Consider the following 19112-nt stretch of genomic DNA (forward strand, 5'->3'; position numbering starts at 1 on the left):
CAGCTTCTACCCCGGCCCGGGGTCCACGACCCGAGGCCCTGTACAGAGGTGAGATTTCTTCTCGACCCCCCCCACCCCGCCCCCTCCCCTCCCGCTCCCCACACTGCCCCGGTGAAAGGAAAAGAAGGAACCCCAACAACTACAACAGTGACAAAAATGACAAGCCACGGTGGCACCCCTCCCACCCACCCCCCCCAGTACAACATTGAGCTTTTGGATCAATTCAAAGGAGATACAGAATCATTTTTTTCAAAAGGTTAAGGAAATCAACTTGAAGAAATACTTTTCAAAGTGTTAATACTTTCTTCGGAGGACAGGAAAGTTCCTGAACCCCACCGTGACTGAGTGAGGGTTGCGCAAGGAACCCCGGAGAGCGCTGGCCATAGCTAGGTAACGCAGGGGGATGCCCTTTTGCATCTAGAAGGGGCTAGGTAGCAGGACCTCCAACACCACGTTCTCCCCCCCCCTTCACGGTGTCACCGGGGCGCTTTGCCATAGATATTGCTGCGTGTGACATTCAAGCGCGACACTATGAGTTTCAAGCAGCTGAGATAGCAGAAATTTTGTTGGGCAACATTCAGATTTGGATGATTAGATTCAACCCCGTGGACGTGGTTCGTGGTTGGGGCTCGCTCAGAGGGGCCCCGGTTTGCTGGAACTCTGTCGAGATCAGCAAAGCACTCGGCTTACACGGCTTACACTCAAGAGTCTGGCTGTGCGCTGCTGCATTCCCCGGGATGGTTCGTGGGGAAAAAAAAAAAAAAATCCCTGGTTTCCAAAACATTACACTGGGTTTATTTCACTTTTATGTTGTGTTAGGATCCTAGAGAACTTCAGTTATCAAAGTACTGAAAGCATATATTGCAAGAATAATTTGCCAGCTCAGTGATTCCCAGCATATTATATACACTGTGTGTGTGTGCAGAAGTCTCTTTCTCTCTCACATACACACACATATATATACTTGTATATTTTTATTGGTACGAAACTGGAAATGCACGAAACAGTACTTTGCAAGAATCAAGTCCACAAATAGAGTTGAACAATACACCAAAGAAGACGGGGAAGCTCTATTGGGACAAGAAGGTTCAGCTTTGCAACGTATGAAGAATTTCTGAACCACCGATTCACTAGCCTGACGTGTTCCCTGTGGGACCTGGATCGCCCCGCGTGGGCTCCTCGGAAGGAACATGGCCGCGGGCTCAGCTAGTGATGGTCAGCTAAGATTTCCCGTGCTAACGGGGATTCAGAGAACCCAGCAGACCGATTTGGGTGTGGAATTGCTATGAAACATTTTTTCCCCCCTCTTTGAGGGAAAAAAACAAAGTCTATTTCAGAATAAATTTCTTTATATTTAGGAATATTTTTTTTTTGTTTTTTTTTTTTTTTTTTGCTGACTTGGTGTCTTTCTATATTAAAATGGGTTTATTCACTGGGTCAGTAAACAGGCAGCTTCCTTCATATCTGGGTGATAAAAAGACAAACCCCTTTTGATCACCCCGGCAATCACCCCACTGCCGGCCGGCGCCCCCCGGAGGTCTGCAGGTGGATGCGTGCATGTGGCCGCTGCGCTGGGCCGAGCCCCCCCTACAAGGCCTGCTCGGGCACGCGCTTGTGGAAGATGACGGACTGTCTCTGCTGGTACTGCTGCTTCCGCCGCCGCCGCCGGTCACACTGGCAGAGCAGCAGCATCTTGAAAGTGGTTCGGAATGTTTTGTTACACAGCGCATAGCACACGGGGTTCACGGTGCTGTTGATGTAGCACAGCCAGTAGCCCAGATTCCAATAGGTTTTGGGTATGCAGCTGTCACAAAAGGTGTTCACCAGAACCATGATGTTGTACGGGGTCCAGGTGATGATGAAGGCCAGCAAGATGGCACTGAGCGTCTGCGCCGCCTTCTTCTCCTTGATGAGCGACATCCGCTTCCGCTTGGTGATCTGGCTTCGGGTCTTCAGAGCAAACCTCTTGGCCAGAGTGGCCTCCTTGAAGGACAGAGGTAGAGTGGCCGTGGTCTTGCCCACTGAGGAGTTGGCCTCCGACGCCTTGGCTGTGTCCACGGCGGACTCTAGCTGGATGGGGAGCTTGGAGAAGCTTTTCTGGAAGCCGGCGCCGTCGTCCATGCTCTTCTGGGCCTGCAGCTTGCCAGCTTTCCTCTGCGGGTCGGCAGCCCCCAGCGCCTCGTCGGGCACCTGCAGGTTGTCCGAGGAGGGTAGCTTGGTGGAGTTGAGGATGGTGCTGTGCCCGGGCAGCTTGAGCACGATGGAGTAGATGGCGCGGGTCTCGGAGCCGATGTCCTCCTCGTCGGAAGAGGCCGAGTTCTCCAGGGAGGCGGCTGCATCGTTGTTATTCCAGCTGTCGCTGCTGCTGTGGTCGGGGTCCATCTGCTCGGCGCTGGGTTTCCAGCTCTTAGTGGCGAACCAGAAGTGGCAGCCGCCGTACTTCCTCCGGGACGAGCGTTTCAGGCTCTGCTGCTGCAGCTCATAGCTGCTGCAGCTCCGAGAGCTGCCCGTGGGGTGGACAAAGTTCTCGGCCTCTGCGTCTGTCCCCGAGGCCTGCAGCCCGGCGAGCTCTTTGGTACGTTTCTCAGTCTCCTTATAGATCCTCCAGTATAAAATAGTCATGATGGTGACAGGCATGTAGAAGGCAGCGATGGCCGTCCCGAACGTGATAGTGGGCTCGCTGAGGAACTGGATGAAACACTCACCGGGCGGCACTGTCCTCTTCCCGACAAAGTACTGCCAGAACAGGATGGCCGGGGCCCAGAGGACGAAGGAGATGACCCATGCCAGACCGATCATCACGCCAGCTCGTTTTGTCGTTCGTTTGGCTCGGTACGTGAGCGGCCGCGTGATGGAGAAGTACCTGTCAAAGCTAATGACCAGAAGGTTCATGACCGAGGCATTGCTGGCCACATAGTCAATGGAGAGCCAGAGGTCGCAGGCCAAGTTTCCTAAAGCCCACCGATTCATGATGATGTAGGTGGTAAACAGGTTCATGGAAATGACCCCAATAATCAGATCGGCACAGGCCAGACTTAAGAGGAAGTAGTTATTGACCGTCTTCAGCTGCTTGTTGACCTTGAAGGCCACGATCACCAGGATGTTGCCAATGATGGTCACCAAGGCCAGGACTCCCGTTAAGAAGGCGATGAAGACCACCTGCCAGATGGTGTGGCCTCCCAGCGGGTCGCTGGTGGTGTCATTGGCAGAGGAGAAATTCCCGGCCGCCCGAGAGATGTTGTAGCTGCCAAGGTGAGTGGCCGTGCCTGGGGGCAGCCCAGCATCTGAGGGGCTATGCACCCAGGACGAGCTGATGTTTGGAAACAAAGGCGAGGTTGTACTGTTAGTGTGCCAGCTCATTGTGATTCTCGGACATAGTCTGGGGAGAGAAGAGAGAAGAGGCGCCATTAGGAGAATGTCTGCCTTCTTCGGATTGGTTCTTTGGACTGCACAACTTTTAAAACCCAGAGGAGACCTCTGACATGAGGCTTACTCTCAGGCCAGAAACATCCAGCTCTTTCTCTTACTTTAAAGGTGAGAGGCCTGGAGCTAGGGAAGACCGATCTGAGCACAGTTAGTAGGTGACATGCACTTGCTTGTGCCTTGTTCTTTCTGTCCACACTCTCCCTATTTCTCAGCTATACCACCTACACTTCCACATCATGCGCTCCCCCAACAAAATCTTCCTTCTCTTATTTTAAAGAGAAAGGGGGAAAGAGGAGATGTGTCTGTGCTGCTTATGAGATACACTGGTCTTATTCACCTGCATTTAATCCAGCCGGACCTGGGCCTCTCCCAGGCTGGAGGCGGACGCAGTGTTAGGGAGTCGGCAAGCGTTTAAGCCTCCCCGGGCATGAGCAGCCTCATCCCGGAACAAGGGAGGAAAGGGGTGTGAATCGCTACACACTGTGTCACCTCAAGACGTGGCTAGAGAAGCAGCGTGTCGGTTCTGGGTAACGGTTGATAACAGTATACAAGGCAGCTCTTATCTGCTTGATAATATGCAGTAGCTTTGCCAGAATATTCTGCACTGACCAAACCAAGTTTTGGATATTTCCAGTATTTGGACAGTTTCCCTTCGGCGACGAGAAAGTGTTTTAGCACCCACACGCACACGTTTGTGTACAAAGGCTTGCAGAACTGCAGCTAGTTCCTTCAAACGCTTGTTAACCAAAATACATAAATAAGTGAGATGCTCCAGTGAGAGCATCACCAGGAAGACCCCCAGGCTGTCTTGGAAAGCTCTGGGTGGGACCCGCCTCCTCCCCTTAGATTGCTCACATCAGCAGCCACGGTGCACTTGACCCAAAATCACTCCTCAACAAGTGTCATCCTGTGAATTCAGCGTTGATAATCCCAGCACAATACTCTCGGGAGCACTTGTGTTGTGTTTAGGCTCTTGATCTAAACAGGGTTCAACTGTGAACTGTCACATAGAACAGGGACACATATCCCCTGGCAAGAGCCCCACATCAAGTCTCTCCACAGAGAGCCGCCAGATTCACACGCCGCCTTCTGGAGCGGCCTCAGCGCGTGGCAGGAGAGCTTTGCAGTCCTAAAGGAAGGTCAGCCACTTCCTGGGGGTGACTTAACTGTTTTGGTGAACCACGTGCCTCATAGACAAATAAGAATGAAACATTCTGCTTAGTGGAATAAACTGTTGAGAACTTTAACCTAGAATTCAATAGTAAGTGGTCAAAGAGACTTCGGTGGTCACTGAAATGTTTTAATGTATGTGCAGAGCTTAGTACGGAGCCTGACACAGAGCTATGTGTGACAGAAGCGTCGCGTCTATTGTTACTTTACTCTTCTTCTTCTTGAACAATGAACTCACTTTGCTCTGGCTTTCAGGATGCCCAAATCCCAACACAGTGCAATAATAAATGATCCAAAGAGAATATAGATCGGACACTTCCTACATGCCAGACATTGTGCAAATCGCCATATGCTTTATCTCATTGAATCCTTAAAATAATCACATTTTATGAGAAATGGAGACACAGAGAGTTAAGTAATATGTCCAGAGATCAAGCTGATGCATGAGGGAGGAGGGGGGAGAGATTCTCACCCAGATCATCTCGAGCCCTCCCACTCTGCGTCGCACTGTGATGCTTCTCTAACTCTCCACCGGTCTGTCCAGCTGCCGCATACAGCTAGCCTGTCCCAACTGGCTAAAATGTGTTATCTGCCTCCTTAAAGTAGAATTAATCTGCATTTAAAAATTAGATGAGATGCCATCTGTCACCTAAAAGATGAGCAAAATATAAATGATTGGAGGCAGGCAGCATGGACAAGTGTGAAGGACAGAATTTCGTGGTCGTGGCTACAGTGTGAATTGGTTGACAATGTGACAGGTGTTTTAGCAGCATCTGTCAAATAATGCACAAATTCCCAGATCCCAGGAGCTGATGTGTGTATGTGAGGTACATATGTATTGTGGGTGTGTGTATACCTACACATAAAATACCTAAGTGGTTGGACATACACAACACGCACATATAATTTTATATACACTTACATACATATATACACTTATATATATTTACTTCAGCACTATTTGAAAATAGCAAAAAAAATAGTCTAAATATTCTAACATATTGTTCTGTTACAGAAAAGAACACCCGTATAATCCAGAGATGAAATTCCCCACAAGGCACCGATTTCCAGTTATGGGTGTTGGATGGGGTTTTCTTCCTTACTGCTTTTCACTCCTGAGGGTTTTGTTGGGGCAGTCAGCTCACCGTTACCTCTAGCTCACTCCCACCGAGGACTGTCCGTATTTGGGAAATGCTACATGCTGTTGGCGTACTGGATTGCATTGAGGGTTTCTTCCCAGATGCAAATGCAAGGTATCTATCTGCTCTCTGCCTCCACCTGCTTCCCAGGTTCCCACAGTTCCTATAGGGTGTCTGCCCATCTTCCCCGTCACACCTACAGCCACACAAATAGAGGAGAACAGACCCGTCTGAAACCAGACACCTCAGCTCGAAGTCCTGTCCTTGAGTTTAACAGCCACTTCCTCCTGGGGAGGCGAGGTGTCCTCCCTAACATGTGCCCACGAGTATTACTTTCTCCTTCCTATGACCACCCTTAGTCCTGCATTTCTCTCTCTGCCCCATAGCCCTGCTGATCTTCTACACACCTTCTGGACAGCTTTCTCTCCCAATGTCTTTCACTCCAAAGCTCCAAAGCTTCCTAGACATAGTGGCTAAGTTTCTTGTCCATGCTTGGTTTGGACTGCGACCCATACTACATTCCTCCCTCCCTCCCTCCTGCTCCCTGCTCCCCACTCCCCACTCCGGCCCCTGGGGTGTGCTCTGAATCTCACATGACCTCCCACAGCACCTTTTAAAATTCTTTTTTTTTTAATTTTAAATTTTTAAAAAAGATTTTATTTATTTATTTGACAGAGAGAGATCATAAGTAGGCAGAGAGGCAGGCAGAGAGAGAGGGGGGGAAGCAGGCTCCCTGCCAAGCAGGGAGCCTGATGTGGGGCTCGATCTCAGGACCCTGAGATCATGACCTGAGCCAAAGGCAGAGGCTTAACCCACTGAGCCAGCCAGGCGCCCTAAAATTCTTAAAACACCTTCTAAGTCTCTGCCATCCTGTCCCGTGATGCTGATCATGTTCTGGTGACTAACTTTCACAGCTCCTGCCTTGCCGATTTTCTTAAAAATAACTGTAATGGCCAGTAATCCCAGTGCTTTATGTTTGTGTTGATGATATATCTCTCTCCTCCTCTTTGTTCTTCTTGTCAATGTCAGACAGTGGGTGTCTGCTCTTTGTCTTTCCTTCAGCCATCCTTTTGGAAATGCCCTGTCCTCCATAGTACGTGTTTCTGGAAGGGCATCCAGCACATGGTCCCTGACTCCTCTGCCTCAGCAGTGGGCCTGCAGCAGTGGTAAGTTAAGGAGGGGAGCCGATCCGGATTCGGGAAAGAGAGAGGGGAACTCTCTGTTCTTTGGGATTTTTAGGCGCTAGTAACCCACTTATATGCTCGTGGAAAATCTGAGAAGCAAGCAAACGGAGAGGAGAGAGATGGCAGGCAATGTGGAGCATGGAGACAGCATGACCATGATGTCTTCTCAAAAAACCTGGACCTAGCAACTCCTGAAGTCAAGCCTTCCCCCTTGACCTTGCAGGTTATGGGAGCCAACCATTTCCTTTGTTGCCTACGCTGCTGAGGCAGGTTACTGCCACCTGCCGCCCAAACGGTCCCAACTAACATAACTGCCACCCTCAACGTCAGCACCTCTCACAGAACCACTGGTAACTTTAGGTCATTCGCACCGGTGCCACTGAATTCGGGAAGTCGGGATTCTCCCCTCCACGGACTTACCCCATAGATGAGATATGGCATCTGAATATAATAGTTTTTAAAAAGCACCACGTATTTTAGGCAATGTCAAATTGTTCCGTGCAAATTACACACAAAATGTCAAATCACATTATGTGTGTAAGAATTCAAGAGCCAAATAATTTGCTCAGCTGACCAATGTCAGTGGATATTGTAAGTAGGGATTTTAGAAACATGCCTTAGAGCAATTCTTCTCTTTCGGTTCATTTCATCCTGTGATTCTGTAGAACACCACAAATTATACAATATTCCATTCCAATTATCCCCTGTGAGAACACAGAATATAAAAGAAACCAGAATTGAGTCCTACCCATGGGTGGGACCAGCTCTCTGTATTGGGTTCATTAGATACCCACTCCGGGGCTCCTGGAACCTAGTGGCTTCTTGGCTAATCACTAGAAACTCTGTGAATCACAAACTGTTAGACAGGTGATCTTTGACCTAAATTCTTTGGCATGTCTTCCAGTGGCCATTGTTCTCTTTATAATTCAAAACAAATTCAATATCAAATACCCCGTAAAATATCAGATAGGTGCTTTTTCTTATTTTAAAAATATTCTCATCTCTGTCCATCATACCACGGATATAGACTGTGAAATGAGCAGGATTTTTCCTGTTGCAAAAGGACCCTTCAAGGAGAGTAACCTGTCACCCCCCCATATGGTATAACATCCAAAGGACAATAATTAATAAGTTAATAGTTAATGATCATACATTCACTCCAGATAACTATAATTGTCTCCTGATACCTTCATATGTGTGAAAGCAAAAAGGAGGATGTGAATCTGGTAGGTGAACATGTCATTGAAGAAAAGAAAGCCTTCTGAGTAGGAAGTGGAAATTATGGGCAAAAGCACATTATTAAAACCTGTTATGACTTATAGCTACGAGGGGAGAAATGTCTAGGAAATCACGGGCACTCCTCTGATGCTATAATACAATGAGACACATGGAAATCACTTCTATTAATAAATATGAGGCTATGGGTACTGGGCGGCTCAGTCGTTAGGCACCTGCCTTTGGCTTAGGTCATGGTCTCAGGGTCCTGGGATCAAGTCCCGCATCAGGCTCTTTGCTCAGCAGGGAGTCTGCCTCTCCCTCTCTCACTCCTCCTGCTTGTGTTCCCTCTCCCGCTGTCTTTCTGTCAAATAATAAAATCTTTTCAAAAAAATGAGGCCGGTATTTTCATTAATAACTTTTTATTGGAAAGCAGTGAAAGGTAGTTAAGAACCATGGTCTCAGAGACTGTTTGTTTTGGGTCCGAGTTTGGGCTTGGCTGAGAAGGAGGGCAAATTTGGCCAAAGGCCTAACTTCTCTGAGACCACACTTCTTACTCTGTAAAAACGGATTACCTATACGGAAACACAATAGACCCCAAAGAACCAAAACCATCGAGAAAGAAGAACAAAGCTAGAGAAAACACAATCCCTGATTTAAGTTTTTTAAAGTTTTTTTTTTTAAGATTTTATTTATCTATTTGACAGAGATCACAAGTAGGCAGAGAGGCAGGCAGAGAGAGAGAGAAGGAAGCAGGCTCCCTGCTGAGCAGACAGCCCAATGCGGGGCTCAATCCCAGGACCCTGAGATCATGACCTGAGCCGAAGGCAGAGGCTTAACCCACTGAGCCACCCAGGTGCCCAAAAATCCCTGATTTAAAAAAAAGATCACAAAGCCATGGTAATTAAGAGTATGAAACCAGCCTAAACACAGACACACAGACCCGTGTCACCAGAAAGAGTGCTCACAAACATCCGTGTATATACGGTCAACTGATCTTTGACAGAGGAAGCCAAGAACACAACAAGCCTCTTCCACAAAAGACCCCGGAAAGACCGGACAGCCGCCGGCGTAGGAACGAAACTGGACCCCAGTCCTATACCATACACAAAAGTCAACACAAAACCAACACAATTGGACACAAGACTTGCACATAAGACCTGCGACTATAAAGCTCCCCTGAGGAAACACAGAGGACGAGCTTCATGACACTGTCCTTGGCCATGCTTCCACAGAACTGAAATGAGCATCTTCCAGTGCCCTCAGCCCTCCCCTGTCCATTGTTGCGCTCTCGACAGTAGCCGAGGCAGGGAAACAAACTAGACATCGACGGACGGACAAACGGGTGAAGGAAATGCAGGGCGTGCCCACGCGGACTACTTCTCAGCCTTCGAAAAGGAAATGTGACAATACGGGGGAACCCAAGGACGTGGTGCTTCGTGAGATAAACCAGTCCCGGAAGGGCAAATACTGCATGAGTCACCTATCTGGGGCGTCGGAAACAGCAGAACGCAGAGAAGCGGAGAGTGGATGGGCCTAGCCAGGTGTGGGGGCAGCGAGGGACAAGAAACCCTGCACTCGGGATACACGTGATGCAAGGTGAGTCCGGGCCGCACACGCCCACGCTGTCTGCAGCTAACAGACCTGCAGTGTGTGGTTAAATTCTTTTCAGGACATAGGTCTCATGTTAAGTGTTCTTATCCAAGAAAAACAAACGGGACCCCGGGAGGGCCACCACCCACTCTCTGTGGGTTATGAAGAGGGCAAGAAACATGTGGTGAGCTAATTCTTGGAAGTCTTCCCTGATCGGCTGCCTGCCTTCCACCAATGCCAACCTCTCAGGTCCTCAGTGTAGGGTTGTAACTGCAGGAACTCAGGGAGACTGTGCTCAAAGTTGGCTTTTTATTGTATTTATTTGAGAGAGAGAGACAGAGACAGAGACAGAGGGACCAGGGTACAAGCAGATGCCCCACTGAGCAGGGAGCCGGGCGTGGGGCTCGATCTCATGACCCTGAGATCATGACATGAGCCGAAACCAAGAGTTGGATGCTCAACTGACTGAGCTACCCAGGCCCCCACTAAAGTTGGCTTTTTAAAGTTGACTTGAAACACTCTGGTAGAGACAGAGCTTAAAACACTAGAGTCTTTAAACATCAAGGAACGGTGCACTGGCCCAAACATTAGGCCAGTAAAACAGGTGCCTCCTCACCCCGTTAAAGAAAATGCACTGCTACGACGACTATGAAAAGGTGACTCAGCTGTCAATCCCATGGAAAAAGTCTGCGCACCACGAACCAGCAATTTAATTTCTAGGTGTCTGTCCTCTAGAAAATCTTGCATATAGTCATATACAAGGGGGGTTACGTAGGATGTTTGCTGAAGCATGTGTTGTCATGACAAAAATCAGGAAAAGAATATCAGCTTGACAGTGGCTAAAAAAAATCTGGTAATAAAGGAAAATACAGCAGAAAAAAAGCTAATTTACCGATCAATCATCTATGTATCTATCAATCATCTATTGACTTAAACATAAGCCAATATGTTTCTAATGAAGCTATAATTTCCAGAAGAAAACACAGGGGATAAGCTTCATGACTCTGGTCTTGGCAATGCTTTCATGGCCGGATACATACATATACAGAAAGTTACAGATGTACACATAAATAGGAAAGTTTCAAAAGCTCTAAAAATATGTTGTTGAATAAGAAAAAACAAGTTGTGGGATGATGAATAAACATGATATGATTTAGGTAGCAACAAAACGCATACAAAAATAGCGTGTATCTTATATAGATATTTGTGTGCTTAAAAGTCTCATAAAAAGACAAGGATGCCAATCACACATTGGCAGTGACATCTTGGATGGGGAAGACAACAAGGGTGAGGAAGACGGACAAAGAGGGCTTCAGCTTGACCTGTAATGTCCCTGAGGAGAAAACTACACATTTCCAAAGCCAGAGGGAGGCAGGGAAGAGAGCTGAGGGGAAGATCCTGGAATCTTGCCCTCCACCCCGAGCCTGGTTCTCCAGGAGGACAGGCGATGGTAGATAGTAAATGGATGTTGTAAACCGTTAAGTGTGTGCTGATTCCTGGTGCGGGATGGGGTCTGAAAACGGAAGTTTAACTTGTTATATAAAAGTAAAATTCCTGGGGGCCTCCTGGGTGGTGCCTGGGTAGCTCAGTGGGTTAAAGCCTCTGCCTTTGGCTGGGGCCATGGTCCCAGAGTCCTGGAATCGAGCCCCGTGTCAGGGTCTCTGCTCAGCAGGGAGCCTGCTTCTTCCTCGCTCTCTCTGCTTGCCTCTCTGCCTACTTCTGATCTCTGTCAAATAAACAAATAAATAAAATCTTTAAAAATAAATAAAATAAAATTCCTGGGACACCTGGGTGGCTCAGTTGGCTGAGCACCCAACTCTTGATTTTGACTCAGGTCATGATCTCAGGGTCATGGGATTGAGCCCCGCATCCAGCTCCGTCCCGGGCATAGAGCCTGCTTGAGATTCTCTCTTCCTCTCCCTCTGCCCCACCCCTTGCAACTTCTCTCTCTCAAAAAACATATAATAAAGAAAAATTAAAAATAAAATTCCTTACTCCCTTATCAGTGTATTAATTGCCTGAAAAGATGATATACACTTTAAGAGTAAATGATTCATGTCCTGTCTGACACAGTAAATCCTAGTCCTTCTGTCAGCCCTAGACCTTCACTCCCCACCACTATAGGGAACTTTCTTCCCTTCGTTCTTCAGAGGAGACCTTCACAATGGCCATGCCTCTGCACAGCACTCATCTTCTATCCCCAGCCCAGTGGGGTACATTTCTGGTGTCCCTGTTCTCTTCACAGTGAGGCCGGATCTAGTCAGGGGGTGTCCGAATATGGCTAGGGAACACCATCCCCTCCCCCTCCTTCCAACTTTCACTCAGGTCCCAGTAACTGAGACATTTTCCATAAACTTCTCTCTGCCTCTGTGCCAGATTCCTCTTCTTCTTCTTTTTTTTTAAGATTTTATTTATTTATTTGACAGAGAGATCACAAGTAGGCAGAGAGGCAGGCAGAGAGAGAGGAGGAAGCAGACTCCCTGCTGAGCAGAGAGCCTGATTTGGGGCTCGATCCCAGGAATCTGGGATCATGTCCTGAGCCGAAGGCAGAGGCTTTAACCCACCAAGCTACCCAGGTGCCCCTCAGATTCCTCTTCTTAAAAGCATCTTCGTGCCTTGGAGGCCCAGCAGTGGACGTCTGGCTGGTATGACATCCGAGGAAAGTGATCACAATGTCAAGAAAAGCCTTCCATAAAGATATCTAAAAATACTTACTGGAGGTGAAGGTCACCTAATGTCTTTCCTCACATGCATCTGCCATTTTATAAACAGCATGTGATTTCCGAAGAACCAGGGGTCCTGGGTGAGATCCAAATGAAATGATCAATGTGGGCTTTCTGTTTACAGTGCTGTCCCTGAGAGGAGGATAGGATTTCCCGGCACCATCCTCTTCCTCATCCTGACCCAACAGCCTCCACGCCGTAGAGCTTGTCCGTTTCTAATCAAGGGACTTCATAATCTTTGCTCACTGGATTGATTCACGCTGGTGAGGAGACCCAAAGGAAGCCGTGCTTTTCAACTCAACACGATCCTGCCAGTGGGTGTCAACTTGAACGCCTTCACTCCTGGATTCTGGGAGGGAGGCCCTTGCCTTCCATGTGGATTACTCACATCTGTGTATCTGTAGCTCAGCTCTTGAGTTCGTCTCTGAGTATATATTTTTCCAGACCATTTTCACTACGTTCTCTTTACGAGCACATACAGAACCGACTCACTGAATTCTTCAGAAGTGAAGTCAGAACCCGATCAGTGGGCCAACAGGAGAGTAAAAACGTGTTCATATATGCGGTCATGACGTAAGATGGGATCTGAACTGTGGGCGGTGGTCAGCAGCATCTGAAAGCCACCGCCGTGGGCAGCTTGGCCTCTTTTATTAATATTTAAAATGAGAAAGGGAACCAAAATGTGGCTAAGTATTTAAGGATACAAAGTTTAGGGGGAAGTGAAGGATGGCTCTGAGAAACCTACTCCCCATTAGTTGTAGAAAATGTTTTCTGGGATTTTAAGTCCGTAAAATAGCTGGATAGCGTTTTAAAATTTAAAAAGTGTAAATATCCAATCTGAAAACCCATGTGCCAGTTCTTAGAGAAACCTGAGAGGCCAGTGTAAGTGTGAGGCATGTTTCTAATGATGGATTCTTAGAGACAAAAGTCCTCTTACTTTCTATACACCGTCCTGGCGTTACCTGTTCTGAAAAAATAAAAGGACTGGGGGCTGTCAACGTTTATACCTCCTGGAATGATGAAAAATGAGCAAATTAATGTCTACCAGAGGTCTAAATTAATTCCACCTCTATTCTTACCGCTATTACTGTAATTTTGAAAAACGGTGAAAAATCATGCAAAACCCGCAAAATAACTCTGCGGTTCACAACCATGCCCTTTTCCTAAGATCAGTTATTTGGTGCTGCCTCCGATTTCCGAACCCAGACGCGACAGTCAAGTCACCATTCACCACCATCCGCTGGCCGCTAAAGGGACTTTCTGCAAAGCTATGTTGGCCGGGGTGACGCAATACCAGAGCTAGCCACTAGGTGGCAAAGTCGACTCGAAGAACAAGCTCTGTGGGCAGGTGCGGAGAGGCCGCGCGTTTCCCCAGGCTGGTGACGGGGAACCTCCGCTTAGCTCAGTCATGCAGTCCGTGGAGGATATCAGAGAGGGTCAGCAAACCCCCTGCAATCAAACGTGTCTTTAAAGGGAATCCAACCTTTGCGGACTCGCACAGTCAGAACCAACCTCTGTGAACGGAGCTCTTGTTATTCGTTCGAGCGGCATGCCAGGAGGAAAGATGTGCCCTAATATGGAGCATTTGCTCATGTCGCGAACAGAACATTCCGGAATGCCAAAATGGGAATCAAATTCCACTTAAAAAAAAAAAAAAGACAAAGCTTGTTTTTAAAGAGTCGATGTATCATGCTGCCTCCCTTGGTTGCTGCCTTTCAGAGGTTTTTATGCAATTTGACCACAGAAATGAAGGACGCTTGGCAAAGTGTTTGCATCTCTGCTGTTTATGCACAACAGTGGCTGTTGAAATCACAGGCTTTTACCTCAAAAACAAAAGTCTACATTGGACCCATGCTCTGCATCAGCACTCTCAAGCCCCAAACCTTTTGTTAATAGAATTTCCAGCAAAACAGCAAGAAACAGAAATCAAATGAGAAGTAGTTCTAATTGAAACACACGTCAAGCCCCTTTACCCCGAGGGGCCAACTCCTTACCCCCTAACTGTCCTTACTCTTTTCTCAGGGAAAACGAGGGAAGGCGTGTGGCCAGATCCTACCCACAGCAAACCTTCAGGATCCAAGATTCACTTACGATTTCTACGAACAATGGGTAAGGAACAGTGCTTGAGAACTGAGCTCAAAGCTAATATAATTGCAGAAATAATGCTGATGAAAAAAAAATCTAGTAAAAGCGGTCATTTGGACTATGTATTTCTAACATGTACACTGCAAGGACAGCTGGCAAAGGACATTCTTTTGGCTTGATATTTATGTTTTAGGATTGCTTGAAGGTAAGCTAGTTATGATTTCTTTTCAAGATCCGTATTTATCAGAGTATTTTTATATCTGGACATATTTCCTATATCTGATCTGCTTTTAACCTTCAGCCTATTTGCATGCCCCCTTCTGTCCCCCAGTTCCCGCACGTACTGAACACTGTTGGCGAAGGGAGCAGCAGTCACTAGGAAGGCATGCAGACAAGTGTGCCCCGAGTCTCTCACATTAGTCAGGAGACATGCCCCTTCTGCCCTGTGAGCAGCTGCCTGAGCACTGTGATCCTGCTTCCTCGTCTATAAAATGAGGATTATCCTAGTTGAGGATTAGATAGAATGTGTAGAAGACACTCAGCATAGCCTGACTGGCTTGTAGCAGTTCCTCAACACCAGTAGGAACGGTAAGTTTCTGTGGTTGTTCGCTTGATTTTACAGACCGGCTTTTTCAAGGCTAAACAAGAGCCAAGATTTGTTGAGTTCTAAACCCAGGGTGACTTTGCCCCCATGGGACACTCGGCAGTGTCTGGAGACATTTTTCTTGTCCCCAGTTGGCGACAATGTGCTCCCGATGCCTAGGCGGTGGGAGGGAGGTCAGGGATGCTGATACACCCCCCTACAAGGCACCAGAGTCTCCCTCCACCCAGGGAGAATTACCCGGCCCAAGAGGCCATTAGGGATACCAGAGATCCAGAAAACAGGAGCATCCCATTTTCCAAGAAAATCTGGACCCTGTCCTGGCCCTTAACCCAGCAAACTCTCTGGCAAAGTCTCTTCAAGCATCAGCTGACGTTTAATTCCTCTGGAAGTCACACTCTCCAACCTCCCCTCCCCTGCCCCCCACCCCAGCTGGAATCTACCTGGTCCTACTTTGTTCAGCTGTGGTCTGAGACAGCCCACGCGTTTGAGTGCTTACTGCACGCGTCGGGCTGGGGACACGGTTCCTGCTCCCTGGAAACCACTGGTTGGAGACACCATCAACTACGCTGTCATTGCGACAGAAGGACTACTGTCCATAATCATCTTTGCTTGAGGCATCGAGGAGGTGGCCAAGCAGAGGGTATCTGACAAATCTCGAGAACGAAAACGCCCAGCTGCCAAGCAGGAGAGAAAGTGCACGGCATTCCAAGTGGCGGGAACAGCCTATCCGAAGTGTTGCAGGCATACACCCCACACGCTCCCATCAGAGCGCACGGTGTTTTAATTTTTCTCTCTCGATACACCTCCTTGGGGGAAGGTTCCATCTTCTCCCACTCGAGGTTTTACTCTGAGATCTGCCACAGTTTCTTTCCCCCAGCAGACCCAGAAGTATTGCCTCCACTCTCGTGTAACTGGGATGAACACAGTTACACTTAGGGCAGGAGAGCTGGTGACGGGAGGGCTCCAGGAGGAGATCAGGTGCAGGGCAGGCAGGAACGCAGAGACTGAGGCTACATCGTGAGCGGCCGCTGGAAGGGAAGGGGAGCGGCGGGCTCCGGAGGCGGCGGTGGGGAAGGCTGAGAAAACACCCGGCATTCTCACGGCCACCTTGACCACTCCAGTTCTGTGACACTCGGCGGGGGTGACCCAATAAGATACACAATCCGTGCAGTCCGGTTTTTGGGGACAGGAAGGAGGTGTGGCTGGGAAAGAGGAGTCCCCATCGTCAAGGGGCTGAGCCTCTTCCGCTGTGGAGAAAGAGGATTTCTTAGCTACCCCGGCCCTTCAACTGTCCCTCTGTCATGGGCACAAGACAAATCCAGTCTCCTGGGAAAACAAGCACCACAGATCATTTTGTGACCGTCCTTTTGCTGTCCCAGACCATACTCTGGACCTCACACAGGTGACATTCCTCACATCCCCTGAAGGTGCTGGGAGGGAGGTGATTGGGTGTGGGTCCTGCCTTGTCATTTCTGAGTGTGGGACCTCTGAAACCCTCAGGATCCACAGCAGGTATAATAACACTGCGTGGTTGTTAAGCACATTTGAGGAGATAATAAAGCAAGGGACACAACTGCCATCACCCAGCAGGGGTGTAAAAAGGGAGCCTTTCTCTCTGACTACATGGTCACACCCAGACCTGAAGTCCCAGGCACGCACTGGTCACTGGTGGCCACTCAAACATTTGACATGTCGTTTCTTATATCTATACATCTTCATTTTACTACTAGGTTGTAAATTGTAAATTCTTGGGGGCAATGTGGAAAGACATATTTACTTTTTTTTTTTTTTTGAGTTTCCAAGTCTTAGAATTCATAACCATGATAGAATTGTAAAACAGATCCTCTGTAGTTAACACATTCAGTGGGTCAATATTTGATGCATATGGTTGCATTAACAATATTCACTGTTTATCATTTTTAAAAAGACTTGATTTTATTTTATTAGAGGAAGAGAGAGTGAGCAGGGGGAAGGGCAAAGGGAGAGGGAGAGAAAGAGAAGCAGGCTCCCCACTGAGCATGGAGTCCAATGCGGGGCTCGATCTCAGAAGCCTGGGATCGTGACCTGAGCTGGAGGTAGACACTTAACCAACTGAGCCACCCAGGTGCCCCTCACCTTTTCTTACAAAAGCAGATGAGGCAAGAAAAAGACATAGCAAAACTGTGATTCCTCTCAGTAACTTGAAAGCAAAAAACCCTTAAGATCAAATGAATTCCACAAAGCAGAGCAAGAAACGGAGAACGGGGAGAGTTAATTTCCAGTTACAGGAAAAAAGTGAACACATTGGCAAGATGGCTCTGGGATGCTTGGTGAAGAGTGCACGCGTGGCCGAGATATTCACAGGCATTGTGGGAGGGAGGGAAACAACAGAAAGGAACACAAGACCCCACAATTTTCATTTAATTTCTACTGTCCTTTCAGGGACATGCCTTCTAAATTCTTCTCTCAAGGCTTTAAAGACAAACATCCTAATGACCCAGGGGCTGTGGGTTTTGACCTCCATTTCCCTCCCACTACTGCCATGGGGACCATCTGTCCTTTAGGGACCCAGGTGCTCCGGCAGGTGTGGGTGTACGAACTCTTGTATCCTTGATAGTCATCCCAGGGGGGCGGCGGGCCTTTCACCTGAAGCTCAAGGAAGCACATGCACTTGCTGGTGCAAAGACTTGCCCGGGTCTCCCAGCTAATTGCAAGACGCAGATGCAGCCAGACCCCCATCTTTTCCTAGCCTCAACCCTCCTGGTGGGTCTGTTACGAACAGGTGATTTCCAAATAACACCTAAGTGTATAAAGCATAAATCTGGTCCTCTTGCCCTTGTCTCTCTCGCTCCCAGTCCCTAGGGGTAACCACTTAGGTCACAGTTTATTTAGTAAGTTAGAGGAATGGATGTGTCCTTCCAAAATGTGTTCGCTTGCGAAAATATAAATATATGTTTTTAAGCATTCACTGTATGTGAGGCTCTGCTCTCTATGTTTATACATATATGAAGCCATTTAATCCTCATGACACTCCTGTGAGTTAAGTCTTATATTCAGGGGTGCCTGGGCGGCTCAGTCGGTTTAGTGGCTGCCTTCGGTTTGGGTCATGATCCCAGGGTCCTGGGATCGAGCCCCGCATCGGGCTCCTTGCTCTGTGGGGAGCCTGCTTCTCTCTCTGCCTTTGCCTGCCTGCCTGCTGCTCCCCCTGCTTGTGCTCGCTCTCTCTTACTATCTCTCTCTGTGTCAAATAAATAAAATCTTTAAAAAAAAAAAAAGACTCTTTTATTTAAAGGCCAGCTGAGAAAACGAGTGGCACAGAGAGGTTAAGTGAGTAGGACAGGGTCACACAGCCTCTAGGTGACAGAGTTAAGATTTGAACCCAGGCAGTCTAACACAAGATAATGCTCCTAGCCCCCCAGTGTGTATTATGTTGTCTGTCTTGCTATTTTTTTCATTTAACAATATATCATGGATACCTTTCTTGTTCAGTGCAAACGTATCTATGTCACCAGGCTTAAAAGGAGCCCAAGATCATAAAGAGGGACCATCTGGGATTCACTCACACCTATGACCTCGACTCAAATAGAGTTTTCAGGGCAGGAAAGTGCATGAGACACAGTGTCTGCTGAAGATCCTAACTCCTTTTAAGTGAAATGTTGCAGAAAGCAGTGAGAGTGTGGCCAGTGCAAAGCTCTAAGATCCCCTGGGAAAGAACATGGCTGGTTTCCAGACTCATTTTCCCCAGTTGCTCCCCTGGAATCCTAGTAAGAAGGCAAAGGGCCCTATGTCCACGCTCACGTCTCCTGGCCACTGACTGTCCGGCCCACGTCACAAGGCCATGCAGAGAATCACATTGATGAACAGATACGGGAGGATCCTGATGATGAAGATGCAGGGGCCTCGGAAACACCGACCCCCAAGAACAGTGGCAGATAATTCTGATGAAAGAAAATGGAAATTAAATTCTTCAAGTACATAAAGCGTAGAAAAGGGA

At 48.0% G+C, this 19112-nt stretch overlaps 1 protein-coding gene across 4 annotated transcripts in view; it reads right to left on the reverse strand.

The window, feature by feature from the left end:
- Positions 1-1382: 1382 nt before the first annotated feature.
- The window catches only part of CHRM3 (cholinergic receptor muscarinic 3), a 349691-nt gene continuing 331961 nt past the window's right edge, over positions 1383-19112 (reverse strand). For all 4 annotated transcript variants that reach the window (XM_032883068.1, XM_032883066.1, XM_032883067.1 and 1 more), the window contains one exon: positions 1383-3379. In XM_032883068.1, the coding sequence (XP_032738959.1) occupies positions 1588-3360 (1773 nt within the window). In that variant the 5' untranslated portion in view covers positions 3361-3379 and the 3' untranslated portion in view covers positions 1383-1587. The remainder of the gene's footprint in view (positions 3380-19112) is intronic.

This window comes from Lontra canadensis, unplaced genomic scaffold (genome assembly GCF_010015895.1).
Source record: "Lontra canadensis isolate GAN:19392208 unplaced genomic scaffold, GSC_riverotter_1.0 scaffold85, whole genome shotgun sequence".
Taxonomy (NCBI): domain Eukaryota; kingdom Metazoa; phylum Chordata; class Mammalia; order Carnivora; family Mustelidae; genus Lontra; species Lontra canadensis.